Source organism: Annulohypoxylon maeteangense, assembly GCF_022496945.1.
Source record: "Annulohypoxylon maeteangense strain CBS 123835 unplaced genomic scaffold GGS22scaffold_7, whole genome shotgun sequence".
NCBI lineage: Eukaryota > Fungi > Ascomycota > Sordariomycetes > Xylariales > Hypoxylaceae > Annulohypoxylon > Annulohypoxylon maeteangense.
The window spans coordinates 1,126,513-1,145,024 of NW_025953254.1; the positions used below are offsets into that span (position 1 = coordinate 1,126,513).

At 46.7% G+C, this 18,512-nt stretch overlaps 3 protein-coding genes across 3 annotated transcripts; 1 reads left to right on the forward strand and 2 right to left on the reverse strand.

Annotated features, from left to right (window-relative positions):
- Positions 1 to 2,504: 2,504 nt before the first annotated feature.
- On the reverse strand, positions 2,505 to 4,040 carry GGS22DRAFT_188067 (WD40 repeat-like protein; the record flags this gene model as incomplete). The annotated part of the gene is made up of 2 exons (XM_047964678.1): positions 2,505 to 3,696; positions 3,796 to 4,040. The coding sequence occupies 2 exons, from the start codon at positions 4,038 to 4,040 to the stop codon at positions 2,505 to 2,507; spliced, it is 1,437 nt and encodes a 478-aa protein (XP_047819613.1).
- Positions 4,041 to 4,323: 283 nt separating this feature from the next.
- GGS22DRAFT_161986 (uncharacterized protein) lies at positions 4,324 to 5,726 on the forward strand. The gene is made up of 2 exons (XM_047961158.1): positions 4,324 to 4,761; positions 4,827 to 5,726. Exons 1-2 carry the CDS (start codon positions 4,611 to 4,613, stop codon positions 5,285 to 5,287), a joined length of 612 nt encoding a protein of 203 aa, XP_047819614.1. The 5' UTR covers positions 4,324 to 4,610; the 3' UTR covers positions 5,288 to 5,726.
- Positions 5,727 to 7,123: 1,397 nt separating this feature from the next.
- On the reverse strand, positions 7,124 to 8,575 carry GGS22DRAFT_161990 (uncharacterized protein). Its single transcript, XM_047961159.1, has one exon. The coding sequence runs from the start codon at positions 7,888 to 7,890 to the stop codon at positions 7,642 to 7,644; it is 249 nt and encodes an 82-aa protein (XP_047819615.1). The 5' UTR covers positions 7,891 to 8,575; the 3' UTR covers positions 7,124 to 7,641.
- Between the last annotated feature and the right edge of the window lie 9,937 nt (positions 8,576 to 18,512).

The following is an 18,512-nucleotide window of genomic DNA, read 5'->3' on the forward strand; positions in this document are numbered from 1 at the left end:
TCGTATCGTTTCCTGTCTTCATTTCTTCGAGATATACACATACCAGGTAGACAAGGGTATACTCATCACATGCTCAGGAGAAGCTCACTATTTACAACCTACATAATTACGGTATATCAGCTATGTAACATAATAGGTAAGAACCTACCTACCAATACCTTGTAGTCAAGTTAGAACCGGGTAATTCCATCAAGTGTGGATCTTGACAAGCCATTCCTCTCGGTACATTTTGCGGCTACAACTTTCCCGAGTTAGTGGTAGGGCTGTCGCGAAGATACCTAGTTACCTATCTTGGTAAGCAAGTACTTGCAAATATTGAAGCTATACCTATCTACCTACCTCCTATATTTCGCTAAAGGTTACCTACCTAGGTACTTGATGAATATTTTGCCCTTTCGGTACATATAATATTCCCCTCTCTGGAACATGGCTACTATTTGAGAGACGTCATGCGGATATATGTCCGAAGCTAGGTAGTCTAATTTCAACCTCAGCTCCTTATGCGGACTTCAGACGCCAAGGATACTTCTTATGCCGGTCCGAGACCTATAAAAACATACAAGGCCTATTAAACTGCAGCCTTACTTTTTAGAAGTAGGATAATGCTGGTGGATCGCAATAGAGGTTCAAGAAAATCGAAAGATATGTACGTCATCCCGTGTCGTCCCCTAGGAGTATTATGTGTCGATAGGGCTTAGTATAAACGCAGATATTCTCAAGTACCAGTACATACTCCTTCCTTACAGCTTCTCTCAGTACTCTTAACACTAGGCTAGGGTGATAGCAAGGTGTACAGCTAGACTGTAGTTTCAAAAACGCTTACTTTCCAGCTACCATGAACCTAGCATTGTCTAATACTTAGAATTGCCGCAGTTACCGCGACAAACATAGAGTACGCTAAGTCTATATAATAAGCTAGCAGATATGTCAGGAGGTTAACTAGTGTAATAAGTGGTGTGTAAGTATGTGCGTATTCGACGCTATTCTGTCCGCTCCTCGCGAACTAGAGTATTATATTCCGTGGGGTTGGAGAGCGAGGCTGAAAAACAGACTCCCTTGTTACCCCTGTTGAGTTGCTCCCCAGATATCTAGGTAGGTACCTACCTGATACATTCTGGAGCTAGGTTAGGGCCATATGTACAATACGCAAATGCTAGAAACGGCCGGCTAAAGCCCCTCATCAGAGCGTCATGTGGAAGTAAACTTGATGACAGTGTTAACTACCTCTTGAGTAGGTAGTCGTCATCTTCGGAGCGTGACCGGCGTCGAGCTCTACCGTCTGGACCGTCTTTCCCTCCAACTTCATAGATCGTTCCGCCGTTGGCGATTAAGAGTAGACCTCAATATAGTTGCCATCAGAGAGGTTGATCAAGGGGTACAGGTAGAGGAGAGATCGAGAAGGCCTCTCAGAGGAACGTTAAACTATAAGAGAGCCAATAATCGCATTCCAGGGTGAAAGATCCTCTTATTGTGACTCTAATCGATAGAATTAATCAATACTGAAGACATATTTTGATATTCCTAACAAATAAGTTAGTCTATTGAAGACTCGCCAACCAATCATAGTTTGAGTTGCTACGAATTTAACGGCAGGAGTCCGGGTCCTTAACAGACCGTGAGAACTACCTAGCCGTTTACTGACTCGAAGTCTAGCGACGTTAATGACCTGCTAAATATACATCGTTATACTGTGCATTATCGTGTTAAGTTTTAGGGACTGATAAGTACCTATAATCTCTTCTATTCCATTATAATTTCCTTCATGGAAGTGTATCAAACCGTCAGCCTATTACCGCGACCTGCCACCGCCACTAATCGGAAAAGGGAATAGCAACGGACCTAGCCGAAAGCAGGCTAGACTATCGTCAGGGGGTACAGAAAGTCTCGACAGTAAACAGCAACAAGGAATCAACTGTGAAGTACTCCCTAGATCGGACGCATATACCTACGCCGCGGTCATACTTGCATCACCGTCTCTCACACGGGCCAACTCTCTTGTAGGATATTCTACATTCCACGGGTAGATTAGCGATACGGCGTTCTCTACCAAGACGATCCCGAATCCCAGCTACCCAACCCTCTTCGCAGGTCATCTTGTGGTGTAGGCGTGCACACAGGACGCAGAGTGAACTGGCTTCAGTCCCGCTATCTATGTGGGGATTGGAACTCGTGAGCGTGCCGACGGCAATGAGAGGAGTTAGAGGACTGGAGATCTGCAGGAGCAGCGGTGAGTTCGTATTGGGTCTTAGATATAAACCGTCGACAAAAGCCGACAATGAAGCCGATATAAGTCCTTAGGGGGGCGAAGACCCATTCCCCCTACAAGCCAGGTTGCCATTCATGAGGCCACAAGGGACGTACCTCGAACTCTAAGCGAATTAGCCATCTAGCCCATTGCCCAACTTTATGTGTTCCTTGGGTATTATCGCAGAAAATTGCCGAGTACCAGGAATATACGTATATTATGCCGTGATCCTTCGTCTTTCTCTCGTTTAGTATTGGTCTTAGGTAAAGGTGATCTTCTTCCCCACTAGACCCTTGAAGATGTCATCAAGTGCTTTCCGCTTCTTAGCCTTACCCTCACTAACAGCATCTAAGGAATCATCCTCATCTTCTTCGTCATCTCCCTCGAGACGGGGCGTCCATGCCCTGATTTGGCCGTCGAGGTGCGCTGTGTAGATAGCACCTGCCATGTTACTGCCTCCCATCACAACACCGCTTGAGCCACCTCCACCCCCCGCTCCCCTCCACACTATGCTAGAAATTCGATTCTTAACAGTCCGCTGAGTGCCACCCGTGGATCGGACGCCAGCCATGGCAGGACCGGTCCCTCTCAGCTTCGAGACCACGTGGCCATCATGCAAGTCCAAAACGAGTATCTCCGTCTCGTTAGGCCAAAAGAGTAGCTCTTTACCAGGATGGGTCAGGCCGACTGGCGATGTGAACATAGTGACACCTGCAAGTTGGCTATTCCTGATACTAGGACCGAAGCTTGCAAGAGTATTCCTACCCGTCGCAGCATCCCAAACACGAATGCGTCGGTCGTGACCTGCTGAAATAATGTATCCCCCGTCGTCTGTCCAGGCCAGTCCATTCACAGGGGCCGCATGGGCCTTCGCCGAGGCTCGAACTCTAACTTTTCCATTGGCGTCTAGAAGGCCATTATAGTAAAGGCCTAGACTGTCTTCCTGATCTAACATACCAATAACCCCACCAGCTTGTCGGATATCCCAGATCTTGACAACCCCGTTTACACTACCCGTAGCGAGGACATGTTCGTGTCGCGGAGACCATGACGTGGCCAGTATAGCACCTGAATTACCAGCTAGCGACTGGACATTAGAACCAGTACGCAGATCCACTAAACGCACAGCAGGGTGCTGCGTCCCACATGCAACTAATAAGTGTGAGGCGATAGGGGATATTGCGTGGGTGTACGCTTTATAGCCAAGATTAAATGAGGCTGACAAGCTAGCTGTTTCGGTCGACCAAACTTTTAAGGTCTGATCATACGATGTTGACAGAAAGGCGGCCGAGTCGAAAGGGTAGAAGGAGAGGTGCGTAATTCCAAACTTGTGGGCTTGGTTAGAACGTGGGATTTTGGCGGCGGGAGTGTAGGTATGCGCCTTGGATGGATTGTCACACTGCTCTAGGTCCCACAGCTTTATCGAGGCATCCAATCCACCCGATACGAGGCTGAAGCTGTTAGCTTAGATAGACTATATCACACCTAAAAGAATATTGGAAATATTTCACTAGATGTTTTGCGATATATGTCGTCTGATGCTTGCTTACATTCTACCGTCGAAGCGCTCAAGGGCTAGAGCATTTACACCGGTCTGATGGGCCCACGTAGTAGAATCGGGGTCTGGAGCTATTGCGCCTTTCCCATCATCTCGTATGGCAATACCCTTCTCGCCGCCATCAAAGCGGAACTCAGGCGCAGGGCGGAACGAGTTCAATAACTTCGTAGTCTGTAGCCTGGCGAAGACATTAGGGCCAATATTGCCACAAGATCGCTCAAACAGCAATTGATTCATTCATCAGAATGAAAGGCCGGGTCTGGCCTATTCTGCTTTAATAGAAGCAGTGATGAATGAGTGATAATGAAATGAGAAGACAGTATGCTGTAAAATGTTGAGAAGGAGAGAATGTCGTTGTATTGAGTTCAAGAGCCGCATTCGAATGCTCAGGTTCCAAGTTCCAAAGTTCCGAATCTGGTGGGGAGATTTGACGGAAGTATTACGTAGTTCTCCAGGTACGTCGCACTATGGAGACCCCACCAAAACTTAAATCCCGAGGTACGAAATACATCCTCATTCATTCAATATTCATCGGCGCATCTTTGAATTTGACATTTTTAACTTCATAATCATAAACAACTGCCAACAGTAAACAAAATATCTATATGAATATCTAGATGCACACGGCTTCTTTTATAAGTCAGTGAACATCAGAAACCCGGTACCTCAATATAGTCGACGTTCGAGTGAGCGAAAGATGAAAATTGATGAGAATGCGATGTTTGGATCCGCATTGTCTAAAGGCTGAGAAGAATTCAAACATCATCAAACAAAGCACACAGTCTATACCTACCTAGGAATCTAACCATGACATCTCAAAATATCAAAGAAAAACGCTTCACATACCCCGTAGAAGAGACAGATAACGCTACCTCGACCGGAACCGAAGGCGATCTTCTAGACGGCGGGAGACGAAAGCGTAGAAAGCGAGACGCCAACGTCTACGACGCCGTAGCAGGTCCGCCATTCCCACCACCACACCAACAACCTGCTTAGTAAAATACTAATCAACTCACCCAATAGCCCGGGTAACCAGCAACCTCCCCTTAGACAACGGCCCCGGAACCTCAACGCAAACGCACCACATCCGAACCCCACGCGACCACATCCGGGACTCGACGCTCGCACCAGAAGAGGTGCTCTTCCGGCGCATCGGCGCGCCCGTCCGCTTCGCCGAAAAGGACATCTACCACGCGCACTCGGCGCTGCGCGACGGCGGCAGAGACGTGCTACCGGACAGCGATATGCTGAAGGCGCTCCACAGCTACGCGAGTCACTTCTACGCCGCGCTCGCCTCGCCCCAGGGGGGCTCGCGAGGCGAATTTGCCGCCCAAAATATCGACGAGCAGAGCTTGGACGAAACCGCGCTCCTGGCGCTCGGGATCCTGGTCGAGGAGGCGGGGCGCGAGATCCTGGGGCGGAATGGCGATTTGGTTTTTACTGAGGGTGTGGAAGTGGGAGAGGATGGGGAGCTAAGGGGGTGAGTGATGGGTTTGGGTTTGGGTTTGGGGGTTCGATTCGCGAGGCGATGGTGGTGGACCTGGGATTTGTTTGTTTGTTGATGATGCTGGTTGCAGAGTCGTAATCTTAACACGGGCGTATTATGTAGGTGTGTAAGCTGAGAGCGACAGAGTTGCAACAGCCGACCCGAGGCGCAGACGTTCAGGCAAACTGGAACCTGGGATTGGAACAGAAAATTGATGTGATAGGAGCTGGAGTGCCGAACCCGATCGCTTCGCCCGCGAAGGGAAAGTTTAGGCGCGGATTAAATCTGATAATCAGGGCCTCCATATTTTTGATAACTTGAGGCTAATCGCTAATGTGATGGCTTTCTGGACATCCTGCCGGAGTCTGCTTTCCTATCCCCAGATCCCGAATGTACAATACTTACCGTACATACATACCTGGAGTCTACTCCGTAGGATGCCAATGCGTTCAGCCAGTAACTAATACCAGGTAAGCAGCTAAGCCACCGCCCAAAGTACCACTTAAAAGCAGAAAGGTTCAGGGGCTTTTGGGCTTGCATAGTCTGCATAGCAGGTAGGCTTTCTAAGCTAGATCTTTGGGACGATCTTCATTGCCGCTTTGGAAACTGACGCGAGATTGGGCAAGGCTGTCGCAACTACGCAACTAGGTACTGAAGATTTCAGGACTACTACCGACAGCTTCCTGTACGTAACGCAACGCAATAGCAAACCTCTGTTACTCTGCAAACCTTCCCCTTGCCTGCCGGAAGAGCATTATTACTTTGGTTCGTTTAGTCAGTCAATCAGTTAGTTCAGTTAGTCAGTCAGTCAGTCATGCGCTTCCATGTTGCCGGTGCCTTTGCGTTTGCATTTGCAGAATGCATCATTTTCGCATTTCGCATTTCGCGTCTGCGGTCTGCGTGCTTCTGCCTACTCTCATTCTCCCATTCTGTCCCTTTCTCTCGCGTAATCGTAAACCAAGAAAAGAAAAAAGCAGAGGCAGAGGCCGTTCCTGCGACCCGCGACGCAAGCTTGTAGTAGGTCATACCGCGCGCCCACTACCGCCCTTCACCCGTCCAAAGCCATGCGTTGGGTCAAAACGAAAAGTTTCTCGTACTGTGAGTGGCCCGCATAGCGACGCGCACCGAAATGGAAAAAAAGGGAAAAAAGCAATGGCACGAAAAAGAGATAGGTCATATTTTGTAGACTGAAGAGACCCGCGCTCTCCGAATTAGCTTGTAACTTCGTAAGGCAATTTTGCAGATCTCTTTTTCTTTCTCTCTCTCTCCCCCAGGTATGGATGTACTATTATGTATGAGTGCGTTCCTTTCCCACCCCCAGACCAAAAAGGCGGTTGGGTGTCGCTCGGACAAAGAACGGCTGCGCGAGAGGAGTGGTCGTTGCTTAGCACGACCCTATCTCCGAACTTCTTCGCCATGTACGTCGCATCCTTCCCTCCCACTTGGGAATGCGGGCTCGGCGGGTCTCAAATCTCGACGAACCCTGGGATTGGAATCGATTAAATCATGCCACAATCCTATTACGAAGTCATGACAGATGGTGGAAAGGAGCGGAGTAGAAAGAAAAGAAAGGGAAAAGCTTGGTTGAACCTGGTAAATAGCTTTGCACTGGACTGGAAGGTAGGTAATAAGAGAACACACCGCAAATGTGTTTTGGTTTCCTATTCTTGTTGTTGTTCGCTTCTTCTCCTGCAACCTGCGACCTGCGACAGGAATGCCCCATCACGACCCCTCGCTTCTGAGCTTTGCATGCACTCGACATGTACGATGATGGAGCCGAGGACCAGGTTGGAGGAAACGAGGGAAGAGTGAACGGAGTAGTTTTTTTTTCTTGAGGCTTCTAAAATGCAGCTGACATCCAATAGACTATAATGTATCATGTAACTTGCAGCTCCCCCATTCTCTATTCGCAGTCTTGGTCTACTAGGTATGTAGTATGTATGTAGGTAGTTTATCAGCGATTCACCATCCCACTAGCTATCCCACCAGCCTGCCAGCTTAATTTTGCCTTTTCCAGCTATGTCGCATCTGCGCCCTATCTAAACCCTAGCAAGGGATGGGATGAAGGTTACCTAACTACATACGTGCATGGTAAACGAATATGGGTGGGCGGCTTTACTGGTTCCGGGCTAGCTACGCTTACGAGGGGGGGGATTGGGATATCGGTACTAGGTACTGTATGTACGCTGTAGGAATCATTCTTTCTTCAGAATGACAAGGGAAGGATTCCGACGATATGGTTTTGGGTAAAGGGTGAAACCTGATATATACTTATCTTCATCCTAAATCTGGGATAGCAAACACTGCGTTGGGTAACTTGACATCTCCGAGGAGATATCCGGGACCGACAATCTAGCTGAAGTCGGTTGGTACCGACGCAATCAGCGCTCGCGCCTCTACCCAGCGAGCTGGTTCCGTATTTTCCGAAAGGCGCCGTGGGTAGGGCAAAATATGTATGTATGTATGGTGGTTCGCTACGCGCGAAAGGATTCTGCGACTTAATATTTTTTTTTCTTTTTTCTTTCCTATCGGCGCCCACGCTGACGGCCACGCATAAATGATGAGAAGCAAGGGCCGGTATGTAAGATCCGAAGCCGGCATGTAAGGGCGGCAGTTTTTTTCTTATTTCTCACTCGCGACTAGGTATTAAGCAAGTAGATTAGCAAAGTTACCAAGGTAATGGACGGTACTGCACACGCGCGCGAAGGAGAAGGTGATAATTATCTGCAAGATCGATATTGGATGGCCGATCCAAATCGTGGAGGCGTTTCATGATCGGACACACATGACCTCAGCCCTAATGCGCGACCCCTTCGCCGCGCTTCTTAACTGCCCACGCGTACCTCATACATCGTACAGACGGCGGATACATCCACATTAGAGGCTTATTACATACCAACCTTCTCGAGCTTTCGGAGGCGGAAAATAAAGGGAGGTCAGACAACCGACGGGCGGGTTGCCGTATAAGGAAGATGTGCCAATGTGATATACTCGAATCAAGGCAATCAGGCGCGAGGTAGGCGTAAGCGTTTACCTGTTCTGACCTATTTCACGGCCTTGGTAAGCGAAAGTCCGCAAAATACTAGGTAATACACACAAGTGTTGGAGGGGAGAAAACGGTCACATTCTTATTTTCCATGGATGAAAGGTGTCAGTGAGATAAGCTCGTAAGACTTGGGATGACAAGATGAGCGAGCGAACGTACATACGAACCCATCGTGGGGTAAAGTGGGATTTGTTCAGATCGCGAAGAAAATAGGAGAATTTGGGTACCATCGAATAATAGAAAATAAATGACCCTACCACATAACACGATATTACTTGCCCTATATTAATAACCGATAGGGGCGCCCGGTGAAGGCATTTCGTACGGGAAGAAACGGGTAACAATTCTCTCTCGTATGATAGATGCATACATACACTATGCTGCTGACGGTCATAGCAACGGCCGGCAGAGACGAACGGCAATGGAATTACTACTGTTCGTAATCTTATCAGCTGCTAAGGTGGACGAGACCGCTGGACGAACGGGAGTTTGAGGGTATCACGGTCTAATGTACCTGGTTATTGGGAATGATATATCACAATTGATGTTGTAGAAAGCGCGAGAGTCTACGGTCTACGGACCGCATTACATTGCATTTGTTTTGCCAGAATAACTCGAAACGGAAGTTCAAGATGCGAGAGTGAAACGTTGGTTTGTTCTAGCCGCGTTTACTATTTCAGAGGGGCCATATGGCCCATATCTGTGTCTTCTATAACGCTTTGTAGGCAACTAGATGATGGACTGTAACGTTGAACCGGAGAGCCAAGACTTTTGACAGATTTCGGTACCAAGTTGAATGACCTAAATGCGACTTTCCAACAGGAATCCGGCTGGGTCATCTTTTCAACCGGTGAGATCCTGCAACCAAAAACCTCATTAGAGTATACGTAATGCCGTATCAGATGGAATTGTCAGGGGAATTGTCATAGCGATGAAATCCGACTATCTGACTGTATGGATGCCTATGTATGCACATTACATCCATACATACGCGCAGGTAACAGAACGAAGAGAATGCCGTATCTGGAAACATCGTTGGAATTACCGCCCCAATGTTACCGTTGATTTTGAATGGTTTTCATGATGATCATGTTAGAACTTAGAAGAGTTCGAGTCTTGGCAACGACGAAAACTCACACGAGGCTGGGCTGACTGAGCACATCCTCCGCCGCCGCGCCTCGTGGCTAGAGGCGTATTATTTGTCAACCTTGAACTGTCTTATCTCAGCGTGGCAATTCGGCGTGGCAGATGAAGAATGTAGTATGTAGTATGTAGGTATGTAGGTATGTATCAGTGTATGTACAAAGCATGTCTGAGAGTTTTTGAGACAGTTCCTTCTAGTGCGTTTCTCTAATGTACGTTGGTAAGACGCCGGCAATTCTTTTGAGACTATCGTAATGAGCCTGGAATCATCTTGTACAACGTATTTCACGATTCGAAGATCTGCCCCCGTTGCCGTCATCCGTATACGCCCTTGCATGACAATTTCTTCGGAGAAAAAAAAGGGGATCATGTGTTGGGGCCAGATTTTGAGCCTGCGAGATTCGAAAATTCTAATAGTGTGATAAGAGTTTTCCGATTTCCGTAGATCATGCCGGTTCCAAGACAAGTAACGTAGATGGATTGGCAGATTGGACATTCATGATCGATTGCGCGAAGGTTTCAACATTAATGCCTTACGCCGTCGTCCCAACGTCTTGGTCTCGGAGGGGCTCGAACAAAACAGACCCATGCAGCCATGGCATATCTAAAGAGACGGACTTCTCGCCGCTGGATATAACCAATCAACGATGACCCACGAGCCCACCCCTAAGGTAGCAGATTTCTCACCTTGGTGGATTAGGAAAAAGGCGGGGATCCTTGACGCACATGGACTACGGTGAAGCTCCTGACTTGGTATCGCCAACGATCACGTGAGTGGGATATGTAGGTGAATTGTGCCATAGCTTGGCTGCCAGGCTTGCTTGGGGGTAGGGGGAGAAGGATAGATTTTTTAAAAATGGACCCTGTCAGTTAATAACCGCAACGATCCTATTATAGCCATTATAGCCCACGGTGGGCCACTACCTCGGTAGCGTCGCAGATCACTTGCCAAGCTGATAATATTGATGCCCAATTGCATAGAGATATCATACACTAGATGAAATTTTATGTACGTCGTATAGAATTGCCTGGTTTGTAGGTGATGGCGAGTTTCTTTGGGCTTGATATCTTAAATGAGTTTGTTTTGGCTACATAACTTCTGCAGTTACGTGCCTTGCAGTAGCTCTATTTCTGCCTTGATATTGGTAGTATACTTGACAATAGAAAAGAAACCCTTGATACATAATACACGAAGATAAAAATGGAGATCCCTTTTGACAGGTGAGTGTACGTAACATTCTCGCAAGGGTCCGAAAGGTCTAGACGTGATCGACACAAAATCATGTGCCGTACGGTAATCAAAGCATTTCAAGGGACCTTTTTGTCTCGGGCTTACATCCCATCCAGGTATGGTTCCTACTAGGTCAAATTAAGGTCAACGATGTCATCGTGATGGGTGTGTCGGCGAGGGGGGGGGATGTACAATACTTATGTACATGCTCACGAGAAATATCCAAGACATCGTAGCAGCGTAGGCATATTGATCCACCGAGCTACATTGAAGCATCGGCATATCTTTTCCCGATTCATGCTAAACTCGCCGGTATTCCACGTTTAGTTGAGTCTAGTGTTTCCATCCGATGCATGTACATGTACAATCGAGATATTCTCCCATGAATGCCTACTAACCCTTATCCACAGATATCTACATGCTATCTACATACTACATAGTAGCATGCGTAGAGGGATGCTCGTAGGGATATCGCCCTTACCTACCTACTCACGTCATGATGATTCAAGATACCTGGGTATATATGTAAATATCAGCCTTGCCGTTAAGGCTCATGAATGGTTCAGGGACCAGTAGCCTTGCAGGCGCCCTGACGTTTCCTTTCGTCCGAAATACCGAAAGACATAGCCATAAAGATATACGACGTCTTGAAACCAAGAAAAGTTTGGCTGTAGAACCCTAAACATAGCTATATCCGGGCTCGTATGAAAGGTGATATTATTACACTACCTAGCACGTAAATAGCTGCCCAATATTGAAGTTCTTTTCCTCTACTTAGTTAAATACCATCCTTCGGCGGCGACCTTGTGGGGGCAGATCATGTCAGCCCCCACAGCTCTAGTTCTCTTTGATACAAGAGGTCCAAGAGATCCCAACTAGAAGCTTAAAGAATGCGGCTAGAATCACATGTTTTTGAGAAGCTAAGGTAGATCGGGCGAAATAGGGCTAGTGAAGCTCGAGTGTATCGACACCGTTGTTTCGGTTCCTCTGCTATGTGTTGAAATTCCTTGATTGGGGTCCCCTTGGACGGAGATTTGGCCCTGCGAGATTGCATAATAATGACCTGACTTTATGCGGATATCTGACGGTTAAGGGATGCACACTTTCACCCTCTTCGCCGGATCGAATGCGAGATTCGCAATTATGCTACACAGCTGGGTTTTTCCATTGGTCTTCCATCGGAAGGATTCGTCTTTACATTTACCTAATTGGCGTCGTCGAATTGCCGATGCACCTCTATGCACTGCACCGTAAATGGGTTGTACGCAGCCGTAGACTTGACTGATAGTCACAGAACCCCATGGGGTTACGCATCACGAGTGATTGGACCTGCAAGGATGAGAAGGTGTGAGAGGAAATCAGTCTTGCTAAGTATGGTAGTCTTTTGAGCCGCAACGATTGAAAATCCGGTAAGACTAGATGAGTACGTGGTATTAACGTGGTTACCCAGCTAGTTGCCCAGCTACCCAGCTGTCTACCTAGTAATAGGTACCCAATGTATGTAGGTACAGTACCTACACATAGCTAGTTAGTGACAAGCTTGAAGATTTGCAAGGCTAGCTGGGTTAGCTCTTGATATCTGCTTGAAGGGTTTCAATGCCCAAATGTCTCGTCTGGGAAAAAAAAAATCTACTATGTATGTCTGAGCCACTGAAGGGATCGAAGCGAATCGGTCCATGTTCTTTCTCTGAGACTATAACGAGATCATCGAGATAGTTCGTCCACAAAACCAGGTTGGATGCGGCGGCGCAGTTCGAAGTTTGAAACCACTGAGAAGCTTGATCTCTCCATGTCCGTGACTCTGGGACTCGATCGTAAACCCCATTGGGCGCCACTAGAGAGGGAGAGCTGAATGTCGAATGTCCGTCCGCTCGCTTACCGCGGACTCGCTGCCATACTGGGTAATGCGTAAGGTCGCTCAACAAAATCCCATCCCTAAGGATTTTCAGATTTGCAAGCTCTAAATTCCAGGAGGTAGGTAAATCTGGGAAAGACGTAACTCTCGTTTAACCCTTAATTCGCGCAGATATCGGTCTTGCTCGGTTGACGTGAGCAAATAGGTTCGTGCATAGTACGCATAGCACGCATAGTAGAGCATTTACTGCGTACTATGTAATGCGTACCATGTCTTAGGAGTGAAGATTAAGGTTGATTATATTTAGAAGGATTTGCGTAAGTATTTAAGAGTATCACAGGGTTCCATATTTTGAACCCGACCGGGACTGGGACCTTGGAGAGGCTTGGGGGGCTTGGAGTGCGGGTTCAAGACTCCGTATGAACCCGCCAGCTGCAGAACAGTACGTCAGTGCGGCTCGACCGTGCTTAACCGAGAAGGACTATTCTGGACTATGTATTCTGTATGTAGGAGAATAAGACTAGCGCAGCGACGGAGGCTTTCGTGATGTTCAGCTCTTCCAGAATTCATCGATTTTTCTTTGATCTTTTTCAAGCATGAGATCCAAAGCGGGCGAAATATTGCTTACGACAGGAAGCTATTGAAGTGGCCTGACTCTGGCGCACGTGGCTTTATAGCAAATTGACTGAACCCGCAGCTGTTCCCACGCTGCCACGCTTAGCACTGGCTTATATACCCGCGCCTAAGCCAGAAATATTCTAGACTTTAGCACTAAAAACTTCAGCTACGTAAGGGTATCTACTGGTAGATATACGAAATGAAGTATTTGTTTACAGGCAGAAACTTGGCAAAATACATCTTCCATTCATAGTAGTCACATGTACTAGCACATCATGTTACTTCAGCAATATACACCATAGAAGCAGATAGGCAGGTGTGTAGGTAGTGTAGGTATAGGAAAGGTACAGTACCTACCTACATTTTCTTTCTCGCTTCTCGGTTTACGGCTCTCCATAGGTTAGGTATGTATGTAGTTGCCGCACGGCAGGGACCGGGAACTACTGTCATGTCTGTAATGACAGGACATTAAAATCACTGCATGTCGCCGAATGCGGCAACTTTGAAGTCAGAGAGGTCATGGGCATTGCGGCTAGTCGCTAGCAAGTATGGGATATGGACTTCAGAACGCCATCTAATATCCATAAATCTCGAACAGAAAAAGATCAGGGGTAAATGTAAATTGCGGGGCATACATAACGGCTACCGTTCCACAAACACGGTACGGATACATGATAAACCATCGATATGCTAGACATCTTCCTTGCCTATAATGGGGATGTCAATAGCCCAATGCCTACTTTTTATTATATATGTCGTTTTATATAGGAGTTGCTCACCAGCGTTCTAAATCACCCGACAACGACGCTAAAGACTCCTTGACATCTTGTTATGCCTTGGCCTCGAAGGCTACAACACATCGAACACACTGAACACAGTACATACCTACGTTGTACTACACCAACCTCGAAACAGCCAAGACCGAGTATAAACTGACCAGGTTTCTCGATCGAGATGCCGAGTTTGGGTTCAGAGGCGAAAGGTGGCATGACAGCCTTGCTTCAATAATGAAACTAGGACGTCAGGACGAGGCTGCCTAGCTACTATGTAGTAGATGCTGGTCATGGGTTTCCGACATCTCGGGACTATTGCTCACTTCTGTAGTAACGCAAGGCTGACGATAGGCGATGTCACGTAACAACTGTTACTGATTCAGGATGTAGTAGGAAACATCTAAGCCACTATCCAGTAGGAAACATCTAAGCCACTATCCAGTAGCCTGGCAGAGACAATATTGACCCAATATCAAACACGGCTTTATCGAAGCCGTTATTTGTTCGTAACACTACGACGGCGAGATCCTTGCCTTGCTCTTTTCTTCGTAAACAAGACCTAATATTTACAAGCGTCGCGATTAGTGGAATGTCATGGTGCCGTTACTAGGTAAATACCGGATTGATGACAGATGGAGTCAAAGTCGCGAGTTGTTACATGTTGTTAATATGTATCATCCGTTCTAGGTTATTATGATGTCTCCTAGGTACGGAAGAAATAAGATGTATGAATAATATATGTTGTAAGGAAATAATAAACTGAACTACGCTGTAGAATTGCCAATGGGAACCCTTTTAGCGGGTCCATGGGCCGAAACCTCCGATTTGCAAGTTTTGGCTCGGTAAGTCTTTTTCTTCTTTGGGGTTGTTTCGCCCAGTTCGCCCAAGATTCGGATAGACATGTCACATCTTGAGGTTAACACCACCTACTTGTATGCAGTGCTCTGGAACTATGAAACTCAAACATCAGCTCCTATCAGCAGCTCATGTACATGCACATACTCATACATAGAGGCACATGTTTTATCTTCTGCTGTTTCCCCATCCCAACGTCCAAACATCCTCACATCCTAACTTGAGGATATAAATTCATTCCTCTTGGCGCGAGAAGCCGTCTTAACTCCGACCAACTGAATGCGGTGAATTGCTTAACATAGCACCTTGGCATATGAGATCTTTTATATGTAGTAATACCCTGCGCTCCACAACATATATTCGAATTATTATGCCGCAATATCAAGTATCATGGTATTATCTGACCACGAACCGGTGTAGCACAAAGCGTTATGAACAAATCGTTCAGCGGACTTGCTAGAACGGGATAGCCATGGAGATCTCTGATGCACGGCGGACCGATGACCATCATGTATATGTACTTACCTACCTACTTACCCTGAGGGCATTTTATTGATGACGGAGATGGGGGATTCCCAGATGAAGAAGGCCGCGTAAAGTTGTCAAACACCCTTGCCAATCTCAATCCCTTAAAACCCCGATCACCACTAAGAAGAGAGCTGTATATAACAATATTAGCCCAAAACCGAAATACACGCCAATGGCACCGTGGAATATTCGTTACAGTACATCTGCAACGAGACAGCGAGGCAGGTAACCGGAATATGATTATGGACATATCTCGAAAATGATTATATCCATGCTCATGTCAACTAATACGGCTCTTTTAATGCCGTCCCAGCATGTATGTACTCACGGCATGACCATGGATGCATGCATGTCACATCAACTCTACCCGCATGACGACCGTGCTCCATGACAACGATCTGTGTATAGCTCGTCCTAACCAGCTGTCAGCCAGCCATCCAGACATCCAGCTCGCTACACCGTTTCTCATCCGACTCTTAAGAAAATGGGTTAGGTTGGGGTCTGAAAATCATGTACAGCGTATGCGAGAAGTGCCCCATGAAAGTGCCCATGGAAGTGCCCATGCGTACGACTGCGGCGTGGCATCAGAATCGTCACTTCGTAGGATTGGCTGGAGCGGGATGGGGTGGGAGGGGTGCTCGCTCCTATCAGTAACTTCAACTTTGATGACCGAATTTAACTACCTATCATCTCACTAAGCCCCCATCCCCATTGCGCGAGGAAGTTCACAATTATCTACATAGTAGGAATTCCATCCCGACTCCTCGCCCACCCGGCGGCAATTACTATCGCTGCTATATCAATTATAGAGAAAAGGTTCATTTTGCGATGTTGGTGTCGTAGACCGCACATTTCTTAAGTGCATTAACGCAGGCTTGAGTAAGCGATTGCGTTAGACCCACGATATGCCAATTCTGAAATTCTGGCGGTGAACGCACATACACAGGTGACAGCAATTAATACACTAAGGTCGACACTTGACTAAAAAAACCACCTAAAAGAGGATGATGTCAAGAATTACAGCAGCTCAATACTTACCGATTTCATACCTACCTAGTATCTAAAATATCTAGTAGCAGAACATATCCATCTCTTACCCTAGTCCTACGTGTGACGCTGACTGCTTACCCTTAAGAGCACCTACATACATTAGCCCGAGATCGCCGGGTAGCCACATGTGTAGTAGTAGTCTACCTAGTCAGCCAGGTAGTCTAAGGTATGTATTTAGGGAACGGTTTTGCGTGATCTTGTACATATCAGCTACTTACCTAGTATCAACTATTATCTCCCTCACCTCACTAAGCTACGCCCCGTGCCGAGAAATCCCAAGGAATCCAATCAAGGCTGTGCGTCGAAACTACCTTTAGACTTTGTAGTTGGTTTAACCCTTGCCGGCCGGTGCCGTTGGTCTTTTTGGTGGTTGCCTGTATTTTAGGACAACCAACAGCAAAACGGGAGAGTGAGCGATGCAACTCGAAATCTCGAATAAGGTTGAGGAGAATGCCTACCTAGGTAAGTAGGTAGGTAGGTCTTTACTATCCCCATACACCAGAGCAAAGACGTGCCGCTCACACATTGCATACCCGCATCCCAAGCATTAGGTACCGTAGGTACCAGACCCAGGGAAACCAAGGATACGCATGTCTGTACTTGCAGGTACTGATCAGCCGCCTTTCCAGGTCATTGGGCAATGCAATGCAATGATCCTGCTCGACTCTCCGAGTCTGGACCTTGGGGTTCTTGGTGCCTTGGCTAGGATTCGAGAACGGGGAAATCTTGTTCGCATTGTGGGCACGCGGTGCTGTCAAAGGTAAGGTAAGGAAGTTAGGAAGTTAGGAAAGTTATAAAAAAAGTAGGCAATTCTCAAAATAGTAAGGGTTCGAAGCCCCGGTTAAAACTGACCGCGTATGAAACTAAGGTTAGCCCTTTCGACGTCAACGTCTCTAGTCGAATCGATGCCGCCAAACTGCCGTCCGAAGATAAGCTCATTCCCGAATTTCCCTTGACATATATTTCCCGTCAAGGATCGTCGCGCCTCGTTTTTACCTGTTCCTTGTCAAGGGAGGGTTTTAGTTAGAAAACATGACACCATCCGCCTCGCTGTCAAAAAGAGATGGCGGAGATGGAGGTGGTGAGGTGAACATCTGAAGTTTGCCCCGCCTTAGAAGAGCACTTGAGCTGTGCTTAGACTTTTTCGCGAGGCATAGAAGCAAAGGATATCCCTGTTCAACGTACACCTGACTGACCAGATCAGACCAAAGAAAAAGCAAACTAACCTATTAAAAGCTATAGCTATCAGACACGCATTAGCTTTATATCTCGATAATAAAAGTTCTTTACCTAGGTAGGTATATGATACATACATCTAGACATCTGATGTATGGATCATATAAGACATACATTTTGATTATAAGGATCTCTATTAAGAGTAAGTTCATGGTAAATTATATGTCGAGTGTAAGTAGGTGAATATTTACTATTAGGTACAAAGTAATAATTAGGTCAGATTCAGTACCTAAACACCTGTAATTATCTATGCCGTAAACGCAAACAAGTTCTTAAACAAGTACCTACCTCCAATATCCAATACACGTACGTATTACAGCTATTTGATCAAGTGTTACTGCCGTGTGTAACACGAATAAGCCTAGCTAAGTTTGGCTTCTTACTCTTTTCCGCATCCGCATCCGCTCCAATGTATCAGTATACTTATATACTTACCTACCTTTATGTGCATGTATCGTGTATCGTGTATTGTACCTAGAGACCTACTAGGTAGAGCTGTAACTTCCACTAATTGCTGGAGGGACGGGTACCTCTCGAAGGTGACGGAGACCGTTTGTCGGTCGGGTCCTATTTAGCATGCCCCACTACTAGGTAGCGCTTAACTTATCTGGACCACGCTACGAAGTAAGGCAAGACAGGCTTCACTACAGCGTACAGACTGGAAAGAACAGAGATGGAGAGCTTAAAGGGTTCAGTAACTTAGGTTCAACATGCTGCCAAATATTAAGCGCCGTCGAAATTGAAGTATTATGCAAGTACCTAGTATATCCTGTATTGTCCCCACATATTGAAATGTAATATGGCGGTTTCCTTCAATGTTCGTAGTAACACTCACAGCCATAGGTAGCACCAGTAGTAACACTTATCGTAACACAACGGGACTTCCAT

What these genes read in the sequence shown, in the direction of transcription:
- GGS22DRAFT_161990 (XM_047961159.1), bottom strand. Translation starts at nt 7,890, where the DNA reads ATGCCGGCTTCGGATCTTACATACCGGCCCTTGCTTCTCATCATTTAT.
- GGS22DRAFT_161986 (XM_047961158.1), top strand. Translation starts at nt 4,611, where the DNA reads ATGACATCTCAAAATATCAAAGAAAAACGCTTCACATACCCCGTAGAA. An exon ending in CGTCTACGACGCCGTAGCAG is followed by an intron (nt 4,762 to 4,826) that starts GTCCGCCATTCC and finishes CTCACCCAATAG; the next exon opens with CCCGGGTAACCAGCAACCTC.